The 18,544-nt window shown below is 51.7% G+C and overlaps 1 protein-coding gene across 4 annotated transcripts in view; it reads left to right on the top strand.

Moving 5' to 3' along the window:
• Nucleotides 1–18,544, top strand: part of GBF1 (golgi brefeldin A resistant guanine nucleotide exchange factor 1) — a 2,365,494-nt gene that overhangs the window by 2,065,911 nt on the left and 281,039 nt on the right. For all 4 annotated transcript variants that reach the window (XM_078643218.1, XM_078643217.1, XM_078643220.1 and 1 more), the window contains exons 34-35: nucleotides 6,413–6,563; nucleotides 6,858–6,988. In XM_078643218.1, the coding sequence (XP_078499344.1) occupies nucleotides 6,413–6,563; nucleotides 6,858–6,988 (282 nt within the window). The remainder of the gene's footprint in view (nucleotides 1–6,412; nucleotides 6,564–6,857; nucleotides 6,989–18,544) is intronic.

Genomic DNA, 18,544 nt, shown 5'->3' with positions numbered 1-18,544 from the left:
AGGCAGGAAACCCTTTGTCCAGGCCTCCCTCGCTGGAAGGACTCCCAGCAGCAGGAGGTCAGACTTGTGTCTGTGGTGGCAGCATCCATTTTGTGATGCCAAGGCTCGAGTTAACTTTAACCGGGGTTCTCAGTTACATACATGTCGTGTCCCTCTAGAAGGGTGGAATGCTACCCCCGTCGCCAGAATTGGCGAGGGGGTAGTATTCCAATTCGTATGACACCTTACTCGACATGTTTTGATAACGCTATACCAGAGTTGGCATTCAACCGCGAGGATTATAATGCACTTAAGAGTATATGGTATAGCGTTATTATGGAACAGCTATTAGGACTTGGTTCCGCAAGCTGCAGACGGGCTCAGCTCATGCCAGAGCACCCTCTCACATAATTCCAAGCACTCTGCCTTCAGGATTGATAAGGCCTGCCATAGGAGTGACTGATAGGAATATATGTGTCCATTTAGGGTTAGATATAGGTAGACTATATCTACAGCAAAGGGTGATTACACCACCTTGCCCCAGCTGTTGTGCAGCCAGTTTTGTCTGTTTAGATGGCCAGCCAGGGGTGGCATAATACATGCTTCAGCCCCTTTTAGGGCCTGGGTACACCTATGCCCTGGGTACCTAAGGTACACTGTACAGGGACTGATAAGGTGGCCCAGTACCAATTGGTAAATGCACCTAAAGTACATGGTTGTCAATTTAGAGAGAGAACAGCTAGGCTGTGGGTCTGATTAGCAGGCCCACAGCCAGGGAAAGTCGTAAACCAGTGAAGCAAAAAACAAAAATCTGGGGTGACCATAGGATTGCAGACCCCACTCTCCTACATAGGGCTCGATCCCGGTCGACGCCAGTTGACGTTACGACTCCTCCGCTGGCGCCGACCCCCACTATGCTGCTCCCAGCGCCGTCCTCGGACGATGCCGCACCCAGCGCCGTCCTCTGACGACGCCGTCCCTGATTTCAGCCCGTGTAGGTCCGGCGTCGGAATGGCGCTGTCTCCGGCGTCGATAGGTGAGCCTTTTCACCTGTGACCCGGCTCCGTCCTTTATGCCTGTTTATCAGGACTCGGATGTAGAGGTGGACTGGGAGGGATCTGTGCCAGTTTAGTCAGGACTGGCCAGATGAGCTGGGGGATGCCAGTGGTCTAGACACTTCGCCTGACACTGGTTTTATCTCTCCTCCCTCCATGGAGGAGGGGCCTACATACGCTGTGGTGTTGAGCAGGGCAGCCAAGGCTCTGGCCCTTGAGCTCTCTGCTGCGGCTGTGAGGACTAACCTCCTCACCGAGGTGCTTCAGCCGCCAGTAAGCTCTTCGGAGCCTCTCCTTCCGTTCAATGAGGCCCTCACTGACGTTCTGATGGTCTATTGTCCAAGCCCTCCACAGTTCTCCCTGTGGATCGGAACGTGGCCCAATGCCCGGCTCCGGGCGGTCCCTGCTTTCTCTCCACCCACCCCACCTCACCCCAAGAGCCTGGTGATCCAGGCCTCAACATCCCAGACAGCATTCCCGACCACACCACCGGATCGGGAATCCAATAGGCTAGATCAGTTTGGCAAGAAACTATTCTCCTTGGTCAGCCTAGGATTGCGGTCATAAACACCGCATGCCTTTTTGGCTGTTACACCCACTCTCTGTGAGATACAGTGGCGGACGTGCTGCCCCAGTGTCCGGAGAAGGCCCAGACTCGGCTCGCTCAGTCTCTTGCTGAGGGGTGGGATGCAGCACGGTATTCTATCCGGTGCGGACTTGACACCACGGACACGCTAGCCAATTTTTCAGTGGATGTCCAGAACACACTCATAGACATGCCATTTGATGGCCGTTGCCTCTTTGGCGACAAAGCAGATAGCGCGCTGGAGCGCTTTAAGGTCACCAGGGCTACGACCAAGTCCTTGGGCCTTTCGGGGCAACGCTAGCAGACTTCTGCTGTTCGTCCCTTCGTAGCCACGGTAGGGGCACCCCCACACGTTCATACAGCCACAGGCCGCAGAACCAACCTCAACGCGGTCGTGGACGTACCATCCGCCATGGCGGAGCAGGGATTCAGAAGGCCGGTCAGTCCGCATCCACTCCTGCAGCATCCGCCGCACAGCCTTCCTAGTCCGAGCTTTCAGGCCCAGTCCACGCCAGTGGGAGGCAGGGTTCGCCATCACCTACTCCACTGGCGTACCATCACTTCGGACAGGTGGGTGCTGCAAATCGTCCGAAGGGGCTACTCCCTCCCCTTCGAGGCGACCCCTCCAGCCATGCCACCGCAGTACCACCGCATATCGGGGGACCACTTGCAACTTCTGCAGGAGGAAGTTACGGCCCTCTTGGCCAAGGGGGCCATCAAGCGCGTTCCTGGGCCAGAAGTAGGACGTGGTTGTTATTCCCACTACTTTCTAGTTCCCAGGAAGGACAAAGGGGGCCTGCGTCCCATCTTGGACCTCAGGAGCGTCAACGGCTTCCTCTGGAAGGAGAAGTTCAAAATGCTGACTTTAGCTCAGGTTCTGGCTGCTATAGGCCCTGGAGACTGGATGGTATAGTTGGACTTGCAGAACGCCTATTTCCACATCCCCGTCCTGCCAGCCCACCGGCTCTACATGCGATTCCCGGTAGGCCACGGGCACCCCCAGTTTAGCCTGCCCCCCCTTCGGCTTTACCAGTGCCCCTCGGGTGTTCACAAAAGTGATGGCGGCGGTCACAGCTCACCTGCGCAGATCAGGGTTCCAGTCTTCCCCTATCGTGACGACTGGTTGTTGAAGGCGGGCTCGCCCCAGACAGTCGTCAGCCACCTCCAGACTATGGCCGACCTCCTGCATTTACTGGGGTTCTCCATCAACGTGCCGAAGTCGCACCTGATTCTCTCTCAGAAGCTCCTCTTCATTGGAGTGGTTCTGGACTCGGCGCAGTTTCGGGTTTATCCTCCCGAGCAGCGGGTTCGGGATATTCAGGCTCTGATTCCGATCTTTTAGCCTTTATCCCGAGTTTCGGTCAGGATGACCCTACGGCTCCTGGGGCTAATGCCCTCCTGCATCCTGCTGGTACATCACGCCAGGTGGCCGATGCAGGCTCTGCAGTGGGACCTGAAGTTCCAGTGGGCACAGCATCAGGGCAACCTGTCCGACCACGTCCTGATCTCGGAGGGCACTGCAAAACAGCTGCAGTGGTGGCTCACGAATCGCGATTGGGTCAATGGCAGATCCTTCTCCCTTCCCCAACCGGAGCACACAGTGGTGACGGATGCGTCCCTCCTGGGATGGGGTGGCCACGTGGGAGAGGCGGAGATCAGAAGCCTCTGGTCTCCGTCAGAGTCCCAGCTCCACATCAACCTTCCGGAGCTGCGAGCAATCCGACTTGCACTGAAGGCATTCCTTCCCTCTGTCCGGGGAAGTGTAGTGCAGTTGTTCATGGACAACACCACCGCCATGTGGTACTGCAACAAACAGGGCGGGTGGGGTCCTGGACCCCATGTCAGGAGGCTCTGCGCCTCTGGACATAGCTGGAACATCAAGGCGTTACCTTGGTGGTTCAACACCTGGCAGGTTCTCTAAACGCCAGGGCTGACGTACTCAGTCGCCAGTGCATGAAGGACCACGAATGGCGTCTGAACTCGGACGTGGCGCAAGGTCTCTTTCTGCAGTGGGGAGAGCCTTGGTTGGATCTATTCGCCACCGGAGAGAACGCGCAATGTCCTCAGTTCTGGGCGTTGGAGTCTGCCCAGAGTGCTGAAGAAGATCAAGCGCTACCGGGCCCAAGTCATCCTGTGGCTCCAGACTGGGCACAAAGATACTGGTATCCCGAGCTACTCATTATGTCAATCGATCCCCCGATTCAACTGCCTCTTCAGGAGGACCTTCTGTCGCAGCAACAGGAGACAGTCCTCCACCCAAACCTGTCCAGCCTCCACCTGCATGCGTGGAGATTGAGCGGCGGCAGTTGATGTCATTTGACTTGCCTCCTGAAGTCTGTAATGTCATTCTGGCACGCAGGCGTCCCTCCACAAAAACGGTATACGCCTGCAGGTGGAACAAATTTGTGGCATTGTGCACAGCAAAGGCTGTGGATCCCCTTTCTGCCCCTCTTTCAGAGGTTCTCCTCTTTCTCCTTTCTTTGGCCCAACAGGGCTCTGCTCTGGGCACTATCAAGCGCTATTTCTCTGCCATTTCAGCCTTCCTGATCAGCCTTCTTTTTTCAAGTCCCCTGTTTTAAATAGATTCTTGAAAGGCATCACACACATGTTTCCTCCTGTTCCCTTCGTGATGCCTCAGTGGGACTTGAATCTTGTTCTAACGTATCTGATGTGCGCTCCTTTTGAGCCACTTCATAACTGTCCTCTTCGTCTTCTGACTCTTAAGACTGCGTTCCTGGTTGCCATCACCTCTGCCAGCAGAGTGAGTGAGCTCCAAGCTCTATCTTCTAAACCTCCTTTCCTCTCTGTCCATCCGGACAAGGTTGTTCTAAGGACTCGTCCTTCTTTCCTGCCCTAGGTGGTCACAGCCTTTCATATTGGGCAGTCCATCACCTTGCCCACCTTCTATCCGCCTCCGCATCCCTCGAAGGAGGAAGAGAGGCTCCACCATCTGGACCCAAAACATGCGCTCTCCTTCTATCTAGACCGCACACACCAGTTCCGGGTGGACGACCATCTCTTGTTGGTTACGTGGGCGCAAAGAAGGGACGGGCGGTGCACAAGCAGACCATCTCTTGGTGGGTCGTCTTATGCATCAAGGTTTGCTATTCCTTGGCGAAAAAGGAGCCTTGTGTTGGGCTGCGCGCCCATTCCACTCGGGCCATGGCGGCTACTACTGCCCTGGGTCGGGGAGTCCCATTGCAGGACATCTGTCAGGCAGCTACGTGGGCCTCGCTGCACATGTTTGCTAGACATTACTGCCTGGACAGCCCAGTCTGAAGAGATGGCTTTTTCGGCTGTTCTGTTCTCCAGGACTTTCTGGTGTGATCTTGGTTCGCAGACCCACCACCGGGGTTGGTATTGATGGGGTATCTATTCTAAGGTAAGGGATCTAACACTAACCTGTTTCTTTCAGATTCATAAGTTACTTACCTTCGGTAGCAATATATCTGTAAGAAACAGTAGTTAGTGTTAGATTCCTTACCACCCCACCCATCCTCCCCGTTCTGCGAACCGATATCTAGGGTTAAGTACATCCCTTTCAGGGCCCTAGTTTCATGGCACCAGTGTCAGTTTCTATCATGGCTCTGCGTTACTGGCGCGGAAAGCTATGTACAGAACTGACGTCAGCGCGCGAGGGCGGCGTCTAAGTACTCCGACGTCATCACGGCGACGGACGCAGAGCCGCAGACAACGCCTACCGGCGCGCAGGGGTACTGCTGAAGAAACTTTCCGGATCCAGTCTGACGCCTGGGGAAATTCTAAGGTAAGGAATCTAACACTAACTACTGTTTCTTACAGATATATCTTTACTGAAGGTAAGTAATTTGTGCGTTAGTTATAGATTCCTTCCCGCTCCACCCTTCCTCCCAGTTCTGCGAACTGACTTCTAGGATTAAGGAAATCCTTTCAGAGCCCTCGATTTGTGCACCAGTGGTCAGTGTCTTGCATGGCTCTGCGCTTCAGGTGTAGAAAGTCGTGTACAGAACTGACAGCGCGCGAGGGCGGCGTCAATGTAGGTACCGCGACGTCATCTCGGGGACCACAACGCCGATGACGAACATGGAGTCGACCGACTCCACCTTCCGACGCGCAGGGGTACTACTGACGAAAAACTTTCCCGATCCAGTCTAAGCCCTGGGGGTATTTCTAAGGTAAGGAATCTATAACTAACCTATATTTCTTTCAGATATATTGTTACCGAAGGTAAGTAACTTGTTCACTTGGGACTTAAATGGGTGCTCAAGGTATTTCCAATTTAGGTAGTAATTGTACACTTTTAGGGAAAGCGATCTAGCACTGTGGACCTGGATAACAGGAACCCTCTGCACTTCTGTCAAATTTGCATTGTTTACCAGGCAAAAAGTGAGGGTGACCATGTCAAAAAGAGGGACTTTCCTACACTGATGCTGTTCCATGTTGGCAAAACATATTTTTGTTTTTGATGAAGTTTAACAGCATTGGCAAAATCGAAAGGTCATCGATAGGTGAGACCTGTTGGCTCTGCCATTGCTTGTTCTTGTTTGGTTTTGTTGGGTATGCTTTCCACACCCTTTCACTTCTAGTGACCTACTTTGTCGATAGTTACAGTGTTCTGAAAAATGGTGAATTGATTATTAATAATTGCCTCATATAAAAAATTCTTCTGCCATATTGGCAGACATTGTTACTTTACTTTGGACGGTAATTCTCTGACTGTTGCCTACCGCACCGATGCACAAGAAGCAATTTAAACAATACACATAATCTCTTATGGTCTCATTAAATGTCAAATTCTTCCGGTTTGTTTCAGTTACTCGATTTGATGCACACTCTTCATACACGAGCAGCCACCATATTTAGCTCTTGGGCAGAGGAGCATCTCCACCTGCATACAGAAGGCAAGAAGATTGAAGCAGATTCTAGAACAGTGTGGTCGAACTGTTGGTGTCCATTACTACAGGGTAATATAACATTTCTCAATTGTTTTCAACTAAGATGTATTCTTTGTGTGTTGCTGTACTTTGCAGAGTTATTTTCCAAGGGCAAGCAAATTAAGCTGTTCGTTATAGCCCTGGCGCAGAATCAGTGTGCTGAATGAAGCAATTCTTACAAGTCGATTTGATTTCTGTGTCATGCTATAACCTCACACACATTTGTTCAGACATGGATTTCTAGTATTGTTTTTCACAGACATGTAACCATAAGATGACCTCCTAAAACTGTCTCTTCCATGTTGTTTCCTTCTGTAAATATAGGTATTGCTTGGCTTTGCTGTGATGTCCGGCGCCAGGTGAGAATGCAGGCTCTAACGTACTTGCAGAGGGCACTGTTAGTCCACGACCTGCAAACGCTTGATGCTCTGGAGTGGGAATCTTGCTTCAATAAGGTAAAAACTATTTAGAATGTTTTTTTTTGTTTAACATGGTAGTTGGGAGCAATTTAGTTAGCACCCAAAGATAGAAAATACAATGTTCAAGACATGTGTGGTGTAGATAAACATGCTTTGTGTACTCCTACCATCTAGTGTTGGGTTTTGATGTTTACAAGTTATTTTTCTTCGAAGGAGTCTTTCTTATCACAAGGTAAGGTGACTCCTCCTGTCGATTATAGCGTTCATGGGCATCAACTCCATTGTTAGATTGATCTGATAGAGACATCTAGCCGCAGATTCCTTAACTTAGAATATCCACAGGCGTGCGACTGGATCCAGGAAACTGCCTCCCATTCACGTTACGCTGGCACCTGTTCCTCTCGCTCCCTGCCAGGCACGGGCGTCCGGCAGTCGTCTCCTCCGTACCCTCCATTTCCATGAGTTGGAGCAACGCGGGCCCCAATTGGAAGCTTATTCTAAAGCACTCCACTCACACTTTGGTAGGAAGGCATTCATGTTGGGTCCTCGTCAGCGGATTCGTCCTTGGCGCCGGCTGTGTTCATCGTCTCCTGTTCCGGAGCCAATATGACACTGATGGGACTTGGCCCAGTCGCTCATCTAGCCCACCCCTTCAGTCACCGCATAGCCCTGCGCTGATGTCGGAGGCGGTGCTGGGCCCGACACCTTGTCGACGTCTTTCCTCCCTGCATATTGCGGTGGGATCGACGTCGGCCGGTGTCCGGGCCGAATCCCCTCCGGAGGTCGTCGACGACTCCGACTCGGCTTCTGTCGACACTGGTGCCACCGTCCACGCCTCCTCTTTTGCATGAAGTTTTTTTTCCTCCTGACTTCCCGGTCATTGATGCGACTCCCACACGTCGTCGGGCTACGCCGGTGCCTACGCCTCCTCTTTTGCAAGAGGTTGAAGTTCTGGACTCCCCAGATCTGAGGTTGTTTGTCTATGGTGCAGGTACCTAGTGTTGCGTGGCCTTCGGATCAGCCTCCGGCTCCTCCACTTTTGCTGTCTAGTGGACAGGTTAGTCTCCAACAGTTTCCTACCGACGGTTTATTGTAGCCTCCCCGGATGGCAACTGAAGCTAGTGCTGCCTACACACAGGCTATTCACAAGGCGTCAGCTATTCTTCAGTTACCTGTGGTTTCCCTGCCTTCTGATCCTTTACTGGATCTTCTCCACATGGAGCCTATTGAGGTGGAGCCCTTGCTGCCCCTTGGGGCATCTTTGTTTGACATCATGCTTAGCACATGGGCGAGTCCCTCCTCTGGTGACCCTGTTCGGGCCATTGCTTGTCGACACCGTCCTGCCCCGTATGATCTACTCTGCCTGTCCTTTCACCCTAGAGCTCAGGGCATAGTTGTTCAGGCGACTTTTGACTTGCAGGCTTCCTCCGCCTAGCCATTGTTACCTCCCACCGGGGAGTCTAGGTGGTTGGACACGTGGTCGCCAGCTTTTTGCCTCTGCCAGTGCTGGCATCCACGCATTAACTATGGCTTGCGTGTTTGCACGCTCATCCTCTGCCCTTTGGGACTTGGTCAAGAACCTTCTGTAGGAAGGTAGATCCCTGACTATGGTTGCCCCCAACTTTTTGCCTGGTGTTTTGCTGGTTTTCTGACTTAGTTGACCTGGGGTCCTGCTATTCAGGACCCCAGGCCTACTGCTCTCTGTAAAATGGATTCCATGTACCTTAGGTACATATCTAATTGGATACTGAGTCACCTTATCAGTCCCTGTACAGTGTACCTTAGGTACCCAGGGCATAGGTATACCCAGGGCCTACCAGGGGCTGCAGCATGTATTATGCCACCCCTGGCTGGCCATCCAAATCTGACACAACTGGCTGCTTGACAGCTGGGGCAAGGTGGTGTAATCACCCTTTGCTTTAGATATAGTATACCTATATCTAACCCTAAAAATGGACACACAGATCTCCTATCAGTCACTCCTATGGCAGGCCTTGACAATCCTGAAGGCAGAGTGCTTGGAATCGTGTGAGATAGTGCTCTGGCATGAGCTGAGCCTGTCTGCGGCTTTCGGGATCCATCTCTTAGCCGTTTCCATGATATCGCATACCATATACTCTTAAGTGCATTATAATCCTCGCGGTTATATGCCAACTCTGGTATCGCTTTATCAAAACATGTCGAGTAAGGTGTCATACAAATTGGAATACTAACCCCTCGCCAATTCTGGCGACGGGGTTAGCATTCCACCCTTCTAGAGGGACACGACATGTAAGTAACCTGTAACCCCGGTTAAAGTCAGACATAGCCTCAGCTCCACAAGATGGATGCTGCCACCGAGACACAAGTCTGCCCTCCTGCTGCTGGGAGTCCTCCCAGAGCAGGAGGCAAGGACAAAGGGTTTCCTGCCAGGGGCGGTGCCAGCACCGTCCCAGACAGGATTTTGTGTATCCTAGGTAGGCAGGGCTTTAGAGGAAGGTGACTGCAAGTGGCACCCCGGTGCTCACTATGCATAGGCTGGCTGGAACCAGTTCCAGGGGCACTCCAGCCCCTGGCCTGGGGAAAGCCCGCCAAAGGAGAGGGGTGTAACCACCCCCCTCCTGGTCCCACCCATAGGGCAGGACCTAGTCGCGTGCCAGCCCCCTTTTTCAGGATAAAGGTAGGAACTGGCCCCCTTCCAAATCAGATCATCTTTGAATCCTGAAACTACTTTCCACGAAAGGAACTCAAGACTTCTTCCCAAGATTCTCCCTTGTGACTAAGGAGTAGTCACCCTGCAGCAGCAGGCACCAACCAAGTATCGCGGTTTGTTGCCAGTCTCTCCTTCGGATCAAGACTGCTCCAGCACGACGAGAACCGGCTTCCCTGGCACCTCTGACCTCAACCTACATCATCAGCCCAGCTGTGATCCGTGGGTGCGACGAGACCTCGAGGGACCGGCCATCTTCAGAACTGCACGACACTTGTCCAGCACGACTCCCGAGTGACCCTCGACCGAGTGCTTTGGGGTAAGAGAAGCCCCGACCCTGAGCAGCTCCAGCACCGAAATTCAGCCCCCCTGCATCCACGAGATCTGCGTGGGGCCCTTCTGCTCTTTGCTGCCAACCGCGTTGTCCAGGTCGCTTGCCCGTTGGCTAGTGGCCCCCTCACGACGCTCCACGACGACAAACACTGCTGGTCTGGTTGCTCCAGACTAGCCCTTGCTCCCCTCCAAAAGAGGAGCACCCTGGACCCTCCTGGTCCACTCAAGACGCCATTTTAGGTCCACCGCGTGGGCCTTGCATTTGCCAAGACTTGTTGCCCAATCCTGGGTCCAGCGACGTCGACAGCAAGAACCTTCGTGGGACAGCTCGCACCTCCATCCTGGTCGCCGACAACGCCTCCTGGTCCGAGAGACTGCAGAGCCCAGCAGCGCCCACTCACCTGGCTGAGGTGACTTCGTCCGGTGCCATCCTGGTGCCCACTCAAATCACTGGCTAGTGATTCAGAACTTGGTCCCCTCTGCTTACAGGTTTCTTCTTCCCTGATCCAGGCTTGGATCACTCCGAACTTTCTTCACTGGCCGCCTGCCAGCAACTCTTTCTTCAGGCTCCTGGATCTTCAACGAGGGTTTCCGACGCAACTTCAACCCTATGCAGCCGCAGCCCCTGGGCTAGGTAACCTGAGTACTCCGGTGCTCCAGCATAGTCCAACACCCTAAGTGTTCGGATCCACTCTTGTTTTCGACCCACCTAGTCGGGTTCGCCCGAGAACAGTAACTTTGCAACTGCTAGCCTCCATAGACTTTTTCCCGCCTTACGCGTGAGAGTTCCCACTCTGCACACGACGACCACAGGCCTCCTGCATCTAATCCCAGTGTTTAGAATTGTAGGCCTAGCGATTCCTAAGTCTAGAAAAGTATTACTTACCTGATAGCAAGTTCGCATTCCACTTACTGTGTACATGGTTTTTCGTGCCCCTAGGGCATTTGTGTAAATTGTGCGACTTAAAGTATTTTCATAAGAGTTTTGTTATGTGCTTAGCTCCCTGACTCATAAAGAGTTCAGGGTAGTCTTGTTATAAATAAATATCTGTTTATAGAGTCTTAGCCTTAGACTGCTCGTATCCATGCTACTAGGATAGCTGGTCTATAAGGTTGACTTACAACCAATCATCAATAAGGGTTGTTTGGACTGATACATAGTGATCACTAGAATAGTGAGCACTGCATATCAGGCCAACTTCTCACACCTTCTACCTGCTATTCCAGAAGGGCTGCAGGCAGAATTACTTCGCCTTCTGCTTGATGGCAGGGGAATGGTGCAATTTTTCCTCCGATCTTCCCTTGATGCAACTGACTCAGTGGGACGGGCTCTTGCTTGGTCTGTGGTTTTGTGCCGCCATGCATGGCTGCGGGACAGTCGTTTCCCAGACAATGTTTGTGATGCTCCTCGAGATCTGCCATTCACTGGCGTAGACCTTTTTGACCCCCACGGGGATTCGGCGGTCGCCCGCCTCTTGTCTGGGCTACCGTAAACCTTCCGACATGACTTTCTGTCTTGTGATATATATTTTTTTCTGCATAGGCAATGTTGCCTTGTTGGTTTAATTTCTCAACAACAAAAAAAACTCGGGATCTTGCATAGTGCCTGGATAGTTTAAGCGGTTTTCGCCATTTCAGTATTCGTTCAGTACAGCCAGATGTCTGGTTCTGTCTTCCTTCTAGTCCTCTGAATGTGTGTTATGCCCAATGTGAGAAGTTAGCCTGGCATATGTTGTCCACTATCCTAGTGCACCAGTCTAAAGACCCTTATGATGGTGGTTGTAAAGTCAACCTTATAGATCAGCTATCCTAGTGGTAGCATGGACCAGCAGTCTTAGGCTAAAACTTCAGAGAGCATGTGAAGCCAGCTGTTTTACCATATATAATCCCTTGAATACCAAATGAAAGGACACCACACGAGGTATATATCAAATATATATGTATTTATTACTAACACAACCCCTCTGCACTCTTTATGATGTCAGAGTTCGAGATACGTTACAAGTTACTCATTTAGCATACTGTAAGTTGCACAAATACAATTCTGCTCTAGGGGCCTCACAAACCATATACTAAGTAAGTGGTCTAGGGAATCGATGGGGCTACACTCCAGAACCAAAGGTTAGGAAGTAGGAGACCCACGGGAGACGCGGGCAGTGTGGGAATACAGTCGCGAGTTACCATAGAGTTACAATGGGAACGTAAAAGTTACAAAGTAGTAGATTAAGGACACTTCCGGAGGGACTACGGTAAAACCCTTTTAAACTAGGACACTTCGAGAGTCAACACCCACGGGAGCACCGGAGTACTAGAGTTACCTCACCCAGGGAAGCCGGGTGCATAGGTATTCTTTCGTGTCGGGTTTCGTCACTGTTTCCTCTGGAGAGCTGCAAAGAAGTGCTGCAGGCGACCAGGAGAAAAGTATCCGGGTGGATCCAAGGGTGGATCGAAGATGAGAAGAATCTGAAAATAGAGGGTACAGAGTCTGGGTCACTAGCCAGTGACCAGGAAGGAACCAGGCGATGTCGAGATGCAATCAGGTGAAGAGGTGAAGCTTGTCTCTGCAGCCACGAGGACCAGGAGGCGTCAACGACGAACAGGAGCTGGATTCGAGCTGTCCCACGAAGGACTAGTTGACTGTGGTGTCGGTACCTGGATTGGACCCAACAAGCCTTGCCAAACGCAATCCACACAGGAAGGGACTTCTGGTCAAACCAGCAAGGTCTGGGGAGCTTCTCCTTCGCGGCGAAGCTGTTGCAAGCCCGGAGCAACCGGGCAAGCGGTGTTGTTTTAAAAGAAAGTCTTCGGAGGGCTAACTAGCCAACGGGCTAGCCACCGGGAAGACTCATCGAGCTGAAATGCAGGAGCAGGCCCCACGCGGCACTCGTGGATTGTGGAGGGCTGAGCTTCGGTGCAAATGGCGCTCGGGTCTGGGGTTCTCAAACCCCAATGCACAACTTCGAGGGTTCCTCGGTCGTTGCACTGTTAGCAAAGTGAAGGTAGTCCAGGGTGTCCGATCCCACGTCTCTCGTGTCCGCCAAGGGTCCCAGCTTTGCTGTGTATGTGGATCGGAGTCGGAGAAGTCTGGAAGTCCAGTTCCTGAGTCGCTGAGTCTTCGGGTTCCGGCAGGAGCGTCGACAAAGCAAACCGGCAAGTTACTGGTGGTGCCTGTTTGTACAGGTTGGTCACTCCTTGACCACAAGGGAGATGTCTTCAGTCTTCTAGTCGGTATAGAACGTCAAAGGTCCAAAAGTTACGTTTCAGAGTTTCAGTCCAGAATAATCTAATGTCTCTAGACACAGCTCCTATCTTTATACTAATCTAAGGGGCTTGATTACCTGCTAGGTCTTGCCTATGGGTGGACCCTGAGAAGGGGGTGGTTACACCCCTTTCTCTTTGTCCAGTTTCGCGCCAGAGCTGGGACTGGAGTGCCCCAGCAACTGGTTTGAACCGGGCTATGCATGGAGCTCCTTGTGTGCCCCAGGCAGTGTCTCATTTTTCAGCCCTCCCTTCCCCAATACACTAAAAGCCTGTCTGGGGAAGTGCTAGCACCTCCCAAGGCAGGAAATCTATTGTCCAGGCCTCCCCTGCCGGAGTTTTGTCCAACAGCAGGAGGTCAGGCTCATGTCTGTGCAGCAGCATCTATTTTGTGATGCTGAGGCTCTGTTTAACTTTAACCGGGTAAAGCAGTAACTACATTTCTTCTCCCTCTAGAAGGGCGGAATGCTACCCCTGCCGCCAGAACTGGCGGGGGGAGGGGGTAGTATTCCAAACTGTTTGACACCTTACACAACATGTTTTGATAAAGCCAAACCAAATTTAGCATTAACCGCGAGGATTATAATGCACTTAAGAGTATATGGTATGGCTATATCATAGAACAGCTATAAGGACATGGTTCCGAAAGCTGCAGAGGGGCTCAGCTCATGCTAGGGCACTCTCTCACATAAAACCAAGCACTCTGCCTTCAGGATTGTCAAGGCATGCCATAGGAGTGACCTATAGGTATATATGTGTCTATATATTAGGGTAGATATAGGTATACTATATCTAAGCAAGGGGTGATTACACCACCTTGACCAGGCTGAGTGATCAGCCTGTGGTGTCAGTTTGGATGGCCAGCCAGGGGTGGCATAATACATGCTGCAGCCCCTGGTAGGCCTTGGATGCACCTATGCCCTGGGTACCTATGGTACACTATACAGGGGCTCACAAAGGTGACCCAATTCCCAATTAGGTATGTACCTAAAGTACATGGTATCAATTTAGAGAGAGAACAGCTGGGCTGTGGTTCTGATTAGCAGGCCTACAGCCACACTAAAGTCGAAAAACCAGAAAATCCCAGCAACAAATGGGGGTGACCATAGGAAGTAGACCCTACTCTCCTACACCCAAGAGGAACCCCTCGCAGGGTTTGAGACTTACCCTATGAAGGGTATTTGCTGCCTATTTGGTAACTGACTTAGCCTTGGTACGCTCCTATGGAGTCTTCCTCGCGGACATCCTTCTGGAGTCAAGCTGTCCAATTTCCTGTTTGATCCTAATGTTGGCATCTCTCTATTGCACTAGGATGCAATCGGTGTGAGAAGTTGGTCTGATATATGATGCTCACTAGTTCTAGTGATCACCTTGTATCAATCCAAACAACCCCTTATGGTGATTGGTTGTAAGTCAACCTTATAGACCAGCTATCCTAGTAGCGTGGACAAAAGCAGTCTTTAGGCTAAACTCTTTTGGCATGTGAAGCCAGCTGTTTTACCACAATATAACCCCTTGAATACCAGATGAAAGGACACCACACAGGTTGTTATGAAAATAAAAGGATATTTATTAACTAACATACACCTCTGAACTCTTTATGAGGTCAGAGGGCTAAGCACATGACAATACTACAAAAGAAATACGAGTTCGCACAATATTTACACGAGTGCCTTAGGGGCACGACAAACCATATACTCAAAACAATGGAATGCGAGGAAGGAAAGTACTGTAAAGAGATCCAGAGACTGGAGGATCGCTGGGACTACGCTACGAACTAGGTAAGTAAGGAGCAGGAGGCCCACGGGACTCACGTGCAGAGTGGAAACTCTCACGCGGGATGCGTACCAACGTCTATGGATGCTACAGTTTACAAAGTTACGGATTCCGGACGAACCCGGCTGGATGGAGGGAAAACAACAGTGGACCTGGACACTAGGATAGTGAACACAGACTTCAGCACCTAGAAGCTTTAGTTACCTAACCCACAGGCTGCGGGTGCATAGGGCTGAAGTAGTGTCGGGCTTGCTGCGTTGATCCCGGTGATGCCTGAAACAAGGATTTGCTGGCAGGCAGCCAGATGGAGGAGTCCGGTGGTTCCAAGGATGGAACTAGGAAGAAGGAAGTCCTGAAAAGGAAGGGGACAGAGTCTTGGTCACTAGCCAGTGACTGTGCTGGAACCAGAAGGGAACCAGGAGCTGTCGCCGCGTTCAGGTGAAGGAGGGGTCGCTTCTCTCTGTAGCTGCGCGGACCAGGAGCTGCTCTTCACGACCAGGCTGGAGGCACGAGCTGTCCCACGTAGTCTGCTGCTGTTGGCGGTGTCTGATCGTCGATCTGGACAACAGGCCTTGGCCAATGCAAGCCACGCGGTGGAACAAAGATGGCGTCTGGTGCGGACCAGGAGGGTCCGGGGTGCTTCTCTTTCACAAGGAAGCAAGGGCCAGTCTGGGGGACCAGACTAGCAGTGTTGAATTCTTCGGGTCGTCGTCTCAGAGGTCACTAGCCAGCCGGCAAGTGACCAGACAACAGGAAAGCAGCAACCAAGCAAAAGGGGCCCCACGCAGATCACGGGGATGCTGGGGGGCTGGTCTTTGGAGCAGGAGCTGCGTCGGTGTGGGGCTTCTCAGTCCCCAATGCACTCACTCGAGGAACTCTCGGGGGTCGTGCTGGAAGCGCTGTGCAGGTTTCTTCAAGATGGCCGTCTCCACGTTGCTCGTCGCACCCACGGGTCCCAGCTGTGCTGTGGATGTGGGTAGAGGTCAGAGGGGTCTGGAGGTCCGGGTCTTGTCGAGCTGGGTCGTCAGATTCCGGGATGGAAGGACTTGCAGCAAACCACACAGGAGCTTGATGGTGCCTGCGAAGCAGGATGGTCACTCCCTGACCATAGGGGAGATTCTTCAGTCTTCTGGTGTCCAGGAGGTCGAAGGTCAAGAGTTCTTCGTGGAAGTTGTCAAGATTAATCTAACTGGGAATGGGACCAGCTCCTACCTTTATTCAGCTAAAGGGGGCTGCACTACGACTAGGTCCCTCCCCTGGGTGGGACCAGGAAGGGGGGTGGTTACACCCCCTATCCTTAGTCCGGTTTCCCGCCAGAGCTGGGGCTGGAGTGCCCCAGCAACTGGTTGGAACCGGTGTATGCACAGGGCACCTTGTGTGCCCCAGGCATGTCTCATTCCTTTCAGCCTTGGCCTACCTAATACACAAAATCCTGTCTGGGGTGGTGCTAGCACCTCCCAAGGCAGGAAACCCTTTGTCTGAGCCTCCCTTGCTGGAAGGACTCCCAGCAGCAGGAGGTCAGACTTGTGTCTGTGGTGGCAGCATCCATTTTGTGATGCTGAGGCTCGAGTTAACTTTAACCGGGGTACACAGTTACAGACATGTCGTGTTCCTCTAGAAGGGTGGAATGCTAACCCCGTCGCCAGAATTGGCGAGGGGTTAGTATTCCAATTCGTATGACACCTTACTCGACATGTTTTGATAATGCTATGCCAAAGTTAGCATTTGACCGCGAGGTTCATAATGCACTTAAGTGTATATGGTATAGCGTTATCATGGAACAGCTATAAGGACTTGGTTCCGCAAGCTGCAAACGGGCTCAGCTCATGCCAGAGCACCATCTCACATAATTCCAAGCACTCTGCCTTCAGGATTGATAAGGCCTGCCATAGGAGTGACTGATAGGAATATATGTGTCCATTTTAGGGTTAGATATAGGAATACTATATCTAAAGCAAAGGGTGATTACACCACCTTGCCCCAGCTGTCGTGCAGAAAGTTGTGTCAGATTTGGGTGGCCAGCCAGGGGTGGCATAATACATGCTGCAGCCCCTGGTAGGCCCTGGGTACACCTATGCCCTGGATACCTAAGGTATACTGTACAGGGACTGATAAGGTGGCCCAGTACCAATTGGTAAATGCACCTAAGGTACATGCTTGTCAATTTAGAGAGAGAACAGCTAGGCTGTGGGTCTGATTAGCAGGCCCACAGCCAGGGAAAGTCGTAAACCAGTGAAGCAAAAAGCAAAAATCTGGGGTGGCCATGGGATTGCAGACCCCACTCTCCTACAATCGGCCTCGGCATGCGTTGCTTGCTGTGCGGCCTCTGCCTCACCTGCATTGATGAGGTCTTTATGTTTTTTCAGCGTTGCAGTGATCCTCTTATCTATGACGGCTGGTCTTCTTTTGATGGCCACTGTCTCTCAGGCCCTTGTTCTCTTCAGTTCAGGCGCAGTTATTTCACCGCTGAAGTCCTGTCCTTGTTTTGCACCAGGGACTAAAGCCGCTGTGCGTCACGCTTATTACTATTGGCGCAAACTTGGGTGCACCCTGGTATGTCTGCTATCATATGGTGTTTGCATTGTTGCTTCTATGGTCAGCCCTTACTGGGCTTGTCTTTCAAGGTAGCATATTTAACATGTTCGTCTGTTGTACTTTGTCTTATTGCCTCGTTTTCGGGCGACTTTCCCAACAGCAGTTTTTCCACATTCCCTGCTGCTTCTGCACAGGTGTTTTCCACGCTTCTGCTTTGGGTTCATACTGTAACACTCTCAAGGGGAGTGTTCTCTTCCGGATACTCGCTTTTTGGGACCCAGGACCTTTAGGTTGGGCCTGACTGTTTCCACTATTGTGCCTAGCTCCATCTACTCATCTCTCTTGAGGAGGACCGTTGCACCTCCCGTGCGAGGGGTGGATGTCGCTTATGGGCCTGGACATTGTCCTGTACAGTTCTGCTTCCACATGACTGTTGGTACTTTTCGCGTACCCTAGTCTATTATTGTGTTACATTTCATTTTTTAGCGTCTTCTTTTTCTATATCTGCTCTGTGCTCTTACACAGCGGAATCATGCAGGCCATGTTCCTTCATGCGCTGTCCGTGGTCCTTGACCCGGTCTGCTTGTACTACGAGCTCTTATGTGGGTGTCTGGCTTGCCTGGTGCCTTTTTTGCCGGTTGCCCTCTTGCTATTGCGTCTCTCGCATTTGGGCTGCTCACGCTACCCTACAGGAGGGTCTTTGCAATACTGTGTTTTGGTCTAGCGTCCACACTGTATGCTTATGTACCTTCCAGCCTTCCGCTTGACTATCGTTCTTGCTGTAGTCCTGTTTTTGGCGCTTCTGCTGGTTGCCGTCGGCCCTTTCACATGTCTGTGACAGACCGACTATGTACTGGCGTGTCTTCTGTTTCAAGTACTACTGGCACTTTCTGGCCATGGGTTTCCATCCTGCCAATGCCTTCACACATATTTTAGCTGGTGTAGGAATCTACAGTGCTTCTTTCCGCTCTGTCATACCAGTTTGCCCTCTCTCTGGGTCT

This window comes from Lissotriton helveticus, chromosome 5_1, assembly GCF_964261635.1.
Source record: "Lissotriton helveticus chromosome 5_1, aLisHel1.1, whole genome shotgun sequence".
In the NCBI taxonomy this organism is placed as follows: domain Eukaryota; kingdom Metazoa; phylum Chordata; class Amphibia; order Caudata; family Salamandridae; genus Lissotriton; species Lissotriton helveticus.
The sequence above is the reverse complement of the archived record's forward strand: the minus strand, read 5'-3'. Positions and strand labels throughout refer to the sequence as shown.